The sequence below is a fragment of the Epinephelus fuscoguttatus genome, linkage group LG7 (assembly GCF_011397635.1).
Source record: "Epinephelus fuscoguttatus linkage group LG7, E.fuscoguttatus.final_Chr_v1".
Taxonomy (NCBI): Eukaryota; Metazoa; Chordata; class Actinopteri; order Perciformes; family Serranidae; genus Epinephelus; species Epinephelus fuscoguttatus.
The window spans coordinates 29192968-29207004 of NC_064758.1; the positions used below are offsets into that span (position 1 = coordinate 29192968).

The 14037-nt window shown below is 41.8% G+C and overlaps 1 protein-coding gene across 6 annotated transcripts in view; it reads left to right on the forward strand.

Moving 5' to 3' along the window:
• LOC125891936 (glutamate receptor-interacting protein 2-like) overlaps window positions 1-5966 on the forward strand; it is a 45683-nt gene extending 39717 nt beyond the window's left edge. For all 6 annotated transcript variants that reach the window (XM_049581546.1, XM_049581549.1, XM_049581548.1 and 3 more), the window contains exons 23-24: window positions 2765-2911; window positions 4861-5966. In XM_049581546.1, the coding sequence (XP_049437503.1) occupies window positions 2765-2911; window positions 4861-5058 (345 nt within the window). In that variant the 3' untranslated portion in view covers window positions 5059-5966. The remainder of the gene's footprint in view (window positions 1-2764; window positions 2912-4860) is intronic.
• The last annotated feature ends 8071 nt before the right edge of the window (window positions 5967-14037 follow it).

Consider the following 14037-nt stretch of genomic DNA (forward strand, 5'->3'; position numbering starts at 1 on the left):
CCAATTGAGACAGGCATTTATTTGTCAAAATGTGAAGCCACAACAGGCTAGTAAAAGGGACTGGGTGTTTAACTGAAGTGCTACAGTACGTACTTGGTACACACAGGTGGGGTGTCATGAAAGCAGCCAAACAACATGTGGCAAAAACTATATACATTTGTTCTGTCATATCTGATGACATGATGGGACCAAAAAAGCTTCTTCTTTAACATCAGTATTGATCATCAGATTGATCCTACCTAGGATCCATCTAGTAGGTGTGGATGTGGCTCAAGGAGGTAGAGCAGGTCGTCCACTTGAGAAAGGTGCTTAGAAAGGTGCTGTACAAGTTGATTTACAATCTAGCAGTGAGGATTTCACATTGCAACCAGCTGAAACTTCTCAGTGTTAGAATTCAATCAGTGTTCAGGTTTTTACAGGGAGCCAGTTTATCTACAGAGGTCTCTTCCTCTCCAAAACAAATGAACCTATTGATTTAAAGGCGCTGTATGTAAGAATGTGGCCAAAACAGTTACTGCACTCAAATTCAAAATACAGCCGCGAGTCGTGTCTGCCCCCCCTCCCCTACAGATTCGAGGTTGCTGGACAGTGGCACGCTGGAGACTGATTTGTTTGCCCATGGGCGGCTGCCGTGGCAGGGCCGTGTTGCCGCGTCCTTGATCTTCGGTTTTCCAGCGGACCACTCGAGCAAGTCTGGCTTCTCTGCTGCTAACGCTACTGCTGGGATACAGCCGAGGAGGAGCTGGCTGCTAATGCTATGTACTGGGACACTGCTAATGCTGCTTGCCGTGCTGCTGTAGCTCAGTCGTAACTTTAACTGATGCTGCGACTCTACTGACTGCGTGACTGGTAGACGGCGGGGGGTGGCGCAACAGGCCAAAACACAAATTCAAAACATAAACATGATTTGCAGACTGTAAAAAATTTTTTTAAATGCGAATATTCTGGCTGACTATTGTTGTCGGTGAGATCAGTATGTTATATGAACATTATTCCTTAGTCTCTGTGACATATTAGGAGGATTTTATGACTATTTGCTTTAAATTTCTTACATATAGCTCCTTTAAACAATAAAACACTGAATAAAGCAGCTTCACGTTCAAAAAAAAAAAAGTCAGCGTTTTTCCAAGGCTGCTCATCATGGTGGGGCTGCTAACTATGATGCAGAAACACAAATGGCCCTATCTAGAGCATAACAAAAACACATGTATACAATTTAGCCGATTTCCCCTCCCTTTTACCTGATAACAATATGACTTCATGGTGTAATGTAAAGAAAGATGCTCAGTAAATAAAAAGATACTGACCTTTTAAGCGCAAAGTTAATCCCTTATTATTTACTTCATCCCTTGCACAAGTACCTCATTATGTACTGTTTAATTCTACTGTGAAGCTTTACTGAAACATTGAGGTGAAAATGTGATAACTGAGTGATCAGTCAGCAGCACTCACAGCTTGATGATCACGGTATAAACAACAGTGTCCTGAGGGAATCTGCCCATTAAGAAGTTTATACCTGCGTGCCTCTGTCACTTGACTCGCTGTGCCTGTTGGTACAGTGTAACTGGACCCAGTGGATACCTGGCCAGTCAGGACATGCAGTGTGTATGACAAAAACACACAACACTCATTATACAGCATTACCTCAGCAGCTGCACACGCTGTGACCCAGTCTGTGCCCATGTGCTCCTTGAGACGTCGTGTTTGGTGTCAGCCACGCATCTCGCTGTGCGTCGTTGGACTGACAGGGCTGGAACTGGGGCAGTAACAACAGAGTGCATCACAGTCCTGCAGTGTGGAAATTTAAAGTGTTTTGGGTTGACACATCTTGCGTGATATCATGGAAAGACATCCGAAGTCCCGCCTTTAAAGCCGTTTCTCATTAAACCCGTTGACCTTGTTGTAATTTGGCTCTAAATCCAAAGAGAAACAAACGACATGTGCCTGTGGAAACGTCAACTGTTTAGTGTATACAGAGCAGGGACAGTGGACGCAATATGAGAGACAAAACAAGACACCTGTATAATGCTGTGACTATAACTGTGCAACAATTTGTATTTTGCAAGATGGTATAAAATACCTGGCGTCTTATATTTTATACATTATGAAAGTTATGTCCATCCTGTTTTTTCATCTGGCCACTGGATTAAAGAAACCGTCTGACATTTTGGGGAATGTTTATTTACTTTCTTGGATGTGAAGATTAATACTGCTCTAAAATCAGTGTGTTCAATATGAAACTGTGACAAGCAGCTGGTTAGCTTAGCTTAGTATCCACTCCAGAAAGCCTGGCTAGCTGTTTCTCCCTATTTCCAGTGTTAATGCTAAGCTAAGCTAACTGTGTCCTGGCTCCAACTTCGTAATGAATAGACAGATATGAGAATGGTGTCCATCTTCTCATTAAATTTCATTGTAAATGCCTGAATTCACAATGTACTCATCCTGTGAAAGTAGTTTAAAAATGTCCTCTGAGGCTGTCAAGGGAGCTTTTTTCATTCTGACTAAATAACAAGTTTTCTCCACTTGGTCCTGGAGACTTAAAATTTTTAACATAAAGCTTGTCAGAAACTGGTGATGTGCAGTTTAAAAGCTGCAGGCACTGAGGAGGCAGCATCCAGCAGGATATCTCACCCTCGTCTATACTGCAAGCACTTTATGGAAGTGTAATACTAAATTGCTGGAGTGTATTTTTACATAGTGTAAAAGCTTGTGCGTGATTATGATTGTGTGCTGTGTGTGACTTTAAACTCCACTGTGTTTGCAGGTGTCTATGAGGAAAGACCTCGAGAGCCGTGACTTTGGTTTCAGTGTATCCGACGGGCTCCTGGAGAAAGGGGTGTATGTCAACATGATCCGCCCCGATGGCCCCGCTGACCAGGCAGGGTTAAAACCTTTCGACCGCATTCTTCAGGTACTGCTTTAAAGAAATAAGACATTTTGGTAAAATTGTTTGCTTCCTGCCAAAGTAAAATGAGTAGATTAATACCACTCTCATGTCTTTACGCCAAGTATGACGCTATAGCCTGCAGCTGTTTAGCTTAGCATTAAGACTAGAAACAAGGGGAAACGGTCTTTATGCTGGGCTAAGCTAACTATCGTTTAACTTTACTGGAACATAGATGTATTCACTTTCTTGTAGAGAGTTAGATGAGAATATTGATACCACTGTCTATTAAATATGAAGCTATATCCAGGAGAAGGTCAGCTTATCTTAGCATAACAACTGGCAACAGCTAACACAAGGGGAAACCAATGTGGTTATGTGAGATTTCCAGGCAACCACCAATGACTCCAGAAAGTCAAGATGCCTGGCACATAAACATCCTGTAAACCCCAACTTAACCTGAAAGGAGTTGTATACGACATTCAGAGCATTAATGTAGCAGAAAACGATTTGGTATGTAAATATACGGCTGAGTATCGGAGCCCTGAGCAGAGAATGAGGTCACACTCCGTCTGTGTGTGTTGTAATCTGATTGTGTTTGTTGTTGTAGATGGTTTGGCTGCACGTTCATATCAGGCCACATTTCCATAGTGGCCAAACTCCTGAGTACATCATGTGATGACATTAGGCCCAAAAAGACTTTCTCCCATTAGACTTAAATAGGGAAAAGATGTCTGTAAATCAGTGGATACATTTTTTTAATGTCTCAATCCCCATGAAATGACTCATTTTACTATCAGGATTCTTGCCTCCACTGCTATATCCAGGTCTTTTAATATATCCATGGCTGATGTAGTGCATGTGAGTATTTGTGTGTATCCCATGGGCTGGTTAATCACCGTCACTCTGCACTGCGCTCATATGACGGTTACCACTCACCCTCCATCTCTTGCCCACATGTAAACCATTAGCTCTGTCAGCAGTGTTGCCGTTGTTAGTGCTGTTTATGGAGTTAGCACTGTTAGCTCCTAGCTGCCTGTTCAGCCACCTCCATGTTGAGAGCCATGTGTAGGCAATCCCAGCTCAGACTCTAAATCATAGATATGCTCTGAATGATGTTAACAGCTACTTTAAGAGGTTTTATTTATTTTTTCTTTTAAATGTTTTTTTTTTTAACGTAGCACAAAGCAAAGCTGGCCATTTCCACTGTTTTCAGTCTTCATACTATGCTAAGCTTTTGCTGGTTGTAGCTTCATATTCAACAGAAACATGAGAGTGGTATCAATCTTTCCATAACTATACAGCACTCTAAGTATTATTCTGTGCCATCAGTTTCATAATTCCTTCACACTTCACTTTGTATTATTCTGCCAAGGCAAATTAAATGAGTCCCATACCCTGCTTTTAATAATAGTCATGATTTAAGATCTTTTATCTGCACATATGCCGACATTTGGAATTAAATCCTATATCTCATTAGAAGAACTTCCTCTGTTTTAACAATTAAAGCATCATACAAATATTTCCTTCTTCTGAATTAGAACTGTCATCGCTAACCTTTCAGACTATCAAATTCAGCGTCTGTGTACACATTTAAAATGTGGGTTTGTTTTGTTGCTGTTTTAATTCTTTTTTATGAAATATTCACTCAAAAATAGGTTTTTCACTCAGCCATTTTTATATGTCAGAGGGGTTTTGTTGTTATTTTATTGTTTCCCTGGTTGTCTCATCTTTATGCACTTGTTTGGCTGTTGTCCTCACTGTGTGGGACAGTTGTAAAACTGTTTCTGAACTAAATCAGGCTAAGGGCTGGTGATCATTACTCTGTGTTTCCTGCTAAAAACTAAAATTAAAAGACTAAATAAATAAAAGAATAGGCAAAAATCCCAAATTGACAAACTATGCCTTGTCAAAGAAATGTGAATGTAACAGCACGAATGAATGAATGAATGGTTTCTTTGATTCTAAACTTCCAGGTGAACCGTGTCAGGACCAGGGATTTGGACTGTTGTCTAACTGTGCCCCTAATTATAGAGGCAGGAGACAGCCTGGACTTGGTCATTAGCAGGAATCCACTGGCAGCCGCAGACACCGGGCTGCCCGACGATTGTGACGACCCCTCAAACTCACTGTTCTGCTTTCCCGAGCACAGGACCAACAGCATCGCCCTGTGACCACAAAGACAGACGCTGGCTTTTTAAAACAGTGGGACCACACAAACACACACACACACACACACACACACACACACACACACACACACAATGTCGCACACGTTTTTTCACGTGGTACTTCTCAGACAGACCTTCACACTCAAATCTCTCTCTCTCACCGCCTGAAATCATCACTCACTCACTCCAGTTAGAAACGCATGTGTTCATTGCTGACGGTTTTAGTCACAGCGTTCACATGATGCAGTTTTCAGAGGAGGCTCTGGCTTCAGGGCAGCCCCCCCCTCCCCTCCCCCCCAACACCACACACACACACCACCCCCCACCCCTTTCCTCTCCAGAGGCAAAGCCACATGCAGGGTTATATAACAGGGGGAGTCATAGCTTCTGACGGAGCCAGGATGTCAACACACACGCCTCAGCTCTGGACAGGGTCAAATGCTGCAAACACACGCACACATGCACTACATAAATCCACTATCTTTGCTTTAATGAGCTTCACGTTTCCATTCAAAGAACATTTTACCCAATCCTTTTTTTTTGTTGCACACAAAAGACACGCAATTCTTTTACATAAAACACACTGACATGCGGGATGTTAGTGGACTCAAGGTCCAAGGCACATTGTGCTTATTGAGTTATTTTAGCCACGACTTGGCTCACTGCCCTCGTTTCCAGTCTCTCCTCCACACTGCCCGCCCTAGAGAAGGGACAGTGCCTCCAAATAGACCAAATGCTCTTTCCAAGTATCATTAGCTGCATTTTAAAGCCCCTTACATCTAAATACCAGGAATGCTTGTGAAGACACTCTACCCTTTCTGTTTTAAAGTGGGCGTCCTGTGATGGATAAAATAGTTTCTGAATAGTTCCAGAGAGTGTTCAGAGATATAATGTTTTTGTTTTTTTTTGTTCCCTACTTGATGAGTCAGCCACACGTGTACAAAGATATTTTCTGTTCCACATTCTGCACACCATTCTTTCTAACACTGCATGTGCACGTAACGCACGCTTTATGAGTTATCAGTTCAGATTTCCCCCGTCACTTGTTTCACTGTGTAAATCAGCGTGTCTCTCTGTGGCATTGCACCAGAATGACTTATGGGTTGGTTTGTGGTCCGTTACTGATGCTTCCTCAAGTGAATTACATCCTTTCCCCAAACAGGAGGATGAAATGCCTTTCAATTTTCAGTGATGAATGATTTTTTTGTCTTCACTCCACGTCTGACTGGACTGATGATCCTCTCTGCAGTAGCTGTTTATCCTGCCGATATCTAATAAGCATGTTAAGCATGCATAGGGTTTGTCCTCAGAAAGTAGCTCTTCCTTATAATAAAACAAAACTGGAGTGACGTCTGTTCGCTCCAACAGGATCTTTATGAGTGCCCCCATTTTTTTTATCATGACTTGTTTTTATAAAGCTTTTATGTGACAGATCAGACCTGCTGATCCAGCTGCCTCTCTGAAAATAAGAAACATGTTTTGTTTCATGTGTTGGCTGATGTGAAGATGTTGTGAGATAGCTACGCTGTCCCGTTTAGAGCAGACTGATTGATCCTTGGGGCGGTAACTTTTTCAATCTGATTTCAGACACACGTCTTATATTAAATGTCATGTTATATACAGAGGCCTATTTTTAAGGTTTTATATTAATTTATTGTATCTTTATTTTGCTGTATAATGTATCATGGTATGCAGTGCTTTATTTTTATTTACAGTACATGCACATACAGTATAGTGTCTTCATGTGAGCTGTGATACTGAATGTGGCTGCACATTGTTTGGTTTATTTCTCCTCCCTGAGTACGTCGGGAATCGTCTCAAAGGAACTTGAAAGATTTATTGGATATGATTTTATTTTTGTTATTTAATTTATTATAAACTAAGAAATGTATTTCTTTTTATGAGAATAAAGTTCATGAATCCATAGTTGACATGGCTCGGGTTTCTCAACAGTGTGTTGTTTAATTTGGCTCTCCCCAACTAGATTACACACACTGACCCAATGTGTGTCAACACTTAGGTGTAATGCAGTGTGTAAATAGTGTGTCGGACCACCACTTTGATCCCGATGTCTCAACCAGCCTACTGGATAGATTGCTGTGAAACTTTTCAGAGAGTCCAACTTTTCATTTGTCAGCCTATCAGAACAACATTTTGGTTTATGACCACATAACCTGCAAAAATAACGACATACCATCAGTCTCAGCTCTTTCTGTTCAGTGCTAATTAGCTAGTGTTAGCATGCTAACAGGCTAAACTACATTGGTGAACATGGTCATCATTATACCTGCTTGTTATAATAACAATAATACATTTTATTTCTTAGGCACCTTTCTGTCACTCAAGGACACCTTACAATGGATAAAAGACAATGCACAGTACACAATAAAATCAATTAACATAATTTAAAATAAAATGACAAGAAAATCACAAGGTACACACGAGTAAAAACAGTTAGATGTGGACAGGAAATGGGGTTAGTGAAGGGAAAAGGCGATCTTAAACAGGTGTGTTTTGAGTCTGGACTTGAATTGTGTACTGATAGTGTACTGATGTTCCTTATTTCAGGTGGAAGAGAGTTCCAGAGCCGGGGAGCAGAGCGGGTGAAAGCTCTGCTCCCCATGGTGGTGAGATGGGCAGAGGGGACAGTCAACAGAATGGAGGAGGATGCTCGGAGGGTGCAAGAGGAAGTGGCGATGTGGAGAAGACTGGAAAGATATGGGGGGGGGGGCAAGATTATGGATGGCCTTGAATGCAAGCAGAAAGATTTTGAAGTCAATGCGGGACTTGACCGGGAGCCAGTGGAGCTGCTGTAGGACGGGAGTGATGTGGTGGATGGCGGGGGTTCTGGTGATGACATGGGCAGCTGAATTCTGGACCAGTTGAAGTTTGTGCAGGGATTTGTGGGTGAGACCGGAGAGGAGGGAGTTGCAGTAATCCAGGCGGGAAGTGATGAGACTATGGACAAGGATAGCAGTGGCATGGGGAGTAAGGGAGGGGCAGAGGCGGTTGATGTTGCGTAGGTGGAAGTAAGCAGACCGGGTGATGTTGTTGATGTGAGATCGGAAGGAAAGAGTGCTGTCGAGGATGACACCCAGACTCCTAACCTGTGGGGAGGGGGAGACGGAGCAGTTGTCAATGGTGAGGAGGAAACTGTCAGTTTTGGAAAGTGTTGACTGTGTGCCAATGAGAAGAATCTCGGTTTTATCAGAGTTGAGTTTCAGAAGATTTGAGGTGAACCAGGATTTTATTTCAGTTAAGCAGTCAGTAAGGGAGGAGGGTGGGAGGTTGGCAGTGGGTTTGCTAGTGAGGTAGAGCTGGGTGTCATCCGCGTAACAGTGAAAAGTGATGTTATGTTTGCGGAAGATGCTGCCAAGGGGAAGAAGATAAATGATGAGGAGGAGGGGCCCCGGGACAGAGCCCTGGGGCACACCTGAAGTAACAGGGGAAGGTTGGGATGTGAAGTGTTTGAGCTGGATGAACTGAGTGCGGTGAGAGAGATAAGATTTAAACCAGTCTAGAGGACTATGAGTGATGCCAATGGCGGATAGTCTATTGAGGAGGGTGGTGTGACAGATGGTGTCGAAGGCTTATTGTAATAAGAGAGCTGTTAGTATACAAAGAAAAACATACTTTAATCATTACTTTATGTATATACAGAAATTGATATATTGCAGTTATTATATCTGAAAGACCTGCTTAGAGTCAGACTGATGAATGGGCCCAAAGTCTTAATATCTACCTTTAGGGGTTGTTATGCAGAACATCTGCAAGGACTCAAGGACTGCAAGGAGTGAAATTAAAGGCTCTTTAAAGGACTTTCGATCCTTTTGTGTCTGCAATACTAGTAGACATTAATTAAGGGAATTAATACACACAATGTATAACTTTAAAATATTGTCTTTCTTTGTATTTCACTGCACTATTCATGTGTTTGAATCCAAAATCATTCAAAGAGAAGAACAAATTTGGCATATTACTCATTCTATGAAAGCATGATTACTTGTTTCACCAGATTTAATTTGAAAATCTGAATTTATTCATGTTAAAACATAAGCTTCAGACACTGGGCTACATTTGGTTCATCTACATGTTAAGTATATATCACCTGACTACCAGGTAACATGATTTCACAAAGTGCTGTCCCTTTCCACGAAGCATTTGGAGCCCTGCTTCCTCCTGCATTCAGGCGCTCATGTTGATTATCCAGGTGACATAAATAAAGAATCTTTGGGGATTCAGCGGCTCAGGGGCTCAGGTCGGACAGTAAGAAACCAGAGACATGCCCAAATAAGCCCGTGCCATCTATGTGGGTGAGATGTCAATGCAGTTCCCAGCTGCTGGGGGGCATTAGATTGATGGTGGGACGAACACCCTGAAAAATTTAGGCCAAGTGTCAATGAACCGTCACAGGGAGTGGTGAGAGGTGGGTGTCAGGGTGCCATCGGTGCTGTCTGCTCAAAGGAGGACACTTAAAAATAAATATTGAGGACTATTTGGGGTTGGAATCAAAATGCATTGTGATTTGTATAAGTAGCACTTACTCATAATAGAGAGAATTGCTGAAGATGCACATGATTGTTGCTTAGCAGTGTTTGATACGCAGATAAAAACATGTGCAATAGCCATCTGTAAACCAGTGACAGAAGGCTGTGAAGACGCATACTGAGTACTTGTAGTTAAGTCATCTTGAAAGTTAAGAACGGCAATGATATCCAGCTTAGCGTCATTCCTGCAGGGCCTGTACGTCTATGAAGACAGATAAGATGATATTGTGTTGAAATGCAGTCTCTAAATCATCCATGCAATGCTTTGAGCAAGCAACTCGTCTAATCTGCAGCCATGATTTTAAAGTGAGAATAAAACATATGACAGTTTACAGTGCAATTTTGTTTTATGGATCAGGTACTAATACATCCCTTATTACATAAAAGTTATAGGACGCTGTGCAAAATGTAAATAAAAACAGATTGTACTGATTTGCAAATCCTTTTAGACCCATATTCAATTGAATACGGTACAAAGACAAGATATTTAATGTCCGAACTGATAAACTTTATTGTTTTTTGTAAATATACACACATCCTAATTTTGATGCCTGCAGCACTTAAAAAAGTTGGGACAGGAGCATGTTTACCACTGAGTTACATCACGTTTTCTTTTAACAACACTGAGTAGGAGTTTGGGACCTGGGGACACTAATTTTTTCCCATTCATGCTTGATATACAACTTCAGTTGCTCAATGGTCTGGGGTCTCCATTGTTTTATTTTGTGCTTCATAATGCCTGTCTCAGCCTTAGAGATAGGGTAAGGAACCCGGACATCTGGAGGTGCTGCTCCTTTGTGCTGAAAGGGGTCAGTTGAGGTGCTTCAGGCGTCTGATCAGGATGCCTCCTGCGCGCCTCCAGAGAGAGATGTTCCAGGCACGTCCCACTGGTAGGAGGCCCCGGGGCAGACCCAGAACACGCTGTAGGGATTACATATCTTGTCTGGCCTGGAAACACCTTGGGGTCCCCCAGGAGGAGCTGGAACTTGTTGCTGGGGAGATGGATGTCTGGGTGCTTTACTCAGCCTGCTGCCCCCACGACCCAGCTTCGGTTAAGCGGCTGAAAGTGGATGGATGGATAATGTGCCACACATTTTCAATGGGAGACAGGACTGCAGGCAGGCCAGTCAAGTACCTGCACTCTTTTATCACAAAGCCACGCTGTTGTAACACATGCAGAATGTGTCTTGGCATTGTCTTGCTGGAATAAGCAGGGACATCCCTGAAAAAGACATCTGGATGGCAGCATGTGTCGTTCCAAAAACTGTAAATACCTTTGCATGGCACTTTCTCAGGTGTGAGGTTACCCATGGAGCCATGGGCACTAACACTCCATCACAGATACTGGCTTTTCAACTTTGAGCTGGTAACAATCTAGATGGCCCTTTTCCTCTTTAGCCTGGAGGACACGATGTCCAAAAACAATTTGAATGTGGACTCTTAGGTGATCTCAGGCCAAGAGAAGTCAACAGCATTTCTGGATGTTGTTGATATATGGCTCTCACTTTGCATGGTAGAGTCTTAACTTACGTTGTTGATGCAGTGACGAATTATGTTAAACGTTAGTGGTTTTCCAAAGTGTCCCTGAGTCCATGTTTTGATGCTCTGTTTCTTTGTGCTCATCCATTCCCACTTCTCTCCCTCCCACTCCCACTGCTTCTTCTAATCAGCTGACTATGGGTGTTCACTCTTCTAGTTATCCAATCAAACTTTGCCACAATCTCTCTCAGCCAATCAGGATGCTACTGCAAAATTTTAAATCTGCTCTCTTCTGCTGCCGTCAGCTGTCATTTTAGGCAGAATTGCCTCCTCCACCTCGTTCACCTCCAGCCATCGTATCCAGAGTCCAGGACGAGCTCAACAAAGGCTCAATCCTCTACTCATCGAATCATCAGCACTACTTCATCCTTTCATACAATCATGTTGGTTTTCAATGCAGTGCAGCCTGAAGGGACCTTTTTACTTACATGCAGAGATTCTCTGAATCTTTTGATATTATGGATTGTAGATGGGGAAATCTCTAAATTCTTTGCAACTGTGAATTAAGAAATATTCTTAAAAGTTGGACTATTTGCCCTCACAGTTTTTCACTAAATGGTGAACCTCACACCATCGTTACTTGTGAACAATTGAGCCTTTCGAGGATTTACCTTTCATACCCAATAATGATACTTCGTGTGTTACCAATGAACCTGTTTACCTGTGGAATGCTCCAGGTCTTTAAGTATTCTACAACTTTCTCAGTGTTTTGTTGCCCCTGTCCCAACTTTTTTAGAATGTGTTGCAGGCATCAAATTCAGAATGAGTGTACATGTACAAAAACAATAAAAAAATATTAGTTTGAACATTAAATATCGTGTCTTTGATGATACTCAGTGTACTGTTATGGTAATATATGTTTGCCCATTGGTGACTGATGAGGTTAAAAAAGATTTGCAAATCATTGCATTCTGTTTTTATACACATTTTACAGCGTCCCAACTTTTTTCGGAATAGGGTTGTAAAATACTAAATGGTTCCTTTTGGTACTAAAATGTAGGTTCAGTGGATGAATACCAGACTCAAGGGAACAAAGGGAGTAACTGAACATTTTAGAAGAGAGAAGAATACTAAGTATCTCTGTAAAAACTGAACATAGAAGGGGTAATTATGGTATATCATATTACATAATTACACAATGCTATCAACACTGCAGGGGTACAGTAAGGTCACAGAGGGTGTGGGCGGCATGAACAAAGGTGAGCCCTCATTAGTTTTATGCCCCTTTGACAAATCTACATCACTTGCGTCTAGTGTGGTTCCTTTTCAATGTGTCCTCAGTACATTAAATAACTCTGCAAACACAACATCTTTCAGCCTTAGAAGTCTTTATCTCGACAGCTTTACATACGTGACATTACAGGTTAACACCTACATCGTCAACATATGGCTTCACCTTTACTGGAGGCAACTGGAAAAAATCAGCTATAAAACCTGCTGTTTTTGGCACACAAACTATTAATCCTTTCTCCACACAAAGGTGTGTAAGGTATTGTCATGACCTTGCCCATTCTAATTGTATTATCAATAGCTGAAGCGCGTAAATTGTGTACAGCAATGCCAGTGAGAGTCGTTAACAGAGTGTAAATAACTTTGTTGCCTCATACTGTAGCGCCCTGATTAAATGGCTCTTTTCTGTCCCTGAATGACTTGTCATAAAAACATGAAACGGGTCTGGATTTTGTGTCGTTCAGCACTGGGCTGACATGGAATCATCTTCAATTCTTGATTTAATTGTCTCTTTGTTTGGTAAACCATCACACAAAACCTCTGAGCTACAGACGAAATTAATATGATACAATATGTTTGCCGTGAGTTTATGACTTTCCACATTTCGCAGTGCAATAGCTTGCTTCAATAGCATGGTTTTTAGCAGTGGCAAAGACTTTGAGAGTGTGTGCTTGCTTCTCACATCTTGGACACAACACATCTGATGGGTTGTCCTTTACGTTTTCCTGTATATGGACACAAAATGGCTTCCTCCTTACACAAAACCACATTCTTCTGTCCACAAGGGCTGGGATACCTGAGCCATGAGCTAGCCGGCCTGCTATCGTCTACCAAGCCCATTTTGGCAAGTTGGGCATTTTAACATGGGGGTCTATGGGGATTTTCTCAGTTTTGGAACCAGCCTCAAGTGGCCATTTGATGAACTGCAGTTTTTAAATCGGCATTGGCTTCATTTTTTAGCCTTGGAAGTTTCCACTTGTTTATCCACGCTAATAAATTAACCCTACAGAGAAATTAAAATGTTTTTCTTTATCTTTTGCTTGATGTATTCTGTTGGTTATTGTGTCAAACCACGTCTTGCTCAAAGGGAAGTCTCTTCTAAAGTCTCGTGAGTTGGGTTGTTGCAGGAAGACAATAACAATCCAGATCAAGTGGAAGTTGAAAACACTGCAGGGTCCTTTCTATAATGTTGTCAGGCACTCATAATAATAATCTAAGCCTATCACTTACAAAAACAAACACTGCTAGAGGACAAAGACTGACTGTGCACTTTTGCCCTGAAGAATTACATCTCACTGTGGCGCTCTTGTTGAATATACTGGACCAGTTCCAAATATTGTCATTCCCATTGGACACAAAAACATGGGAAGAAGGGTCCAGGTTGAAAAATACCTATGTTTCCTCAAGAGGTTAAACTGTAGCCTGTTGCATAAGAAAGTTAGCAACCAGCTTATGTTGTTTGGATTCACTACTACGATGTTGGTGCTTCCTCTTAGTTGCCCAATTGTTACTCCCTTGTTCCCCATCGTCTTGTTTTCTTCCACTGTACCTACAGTTCAGCACCAGTGGTAACTGGTTTATTTATTGATTCAAACAACAAAATTAACAAAATCACACTGTAAATCCTGCTACTTAATAATTATTTCAGCCTCAAATTTAAAAACTC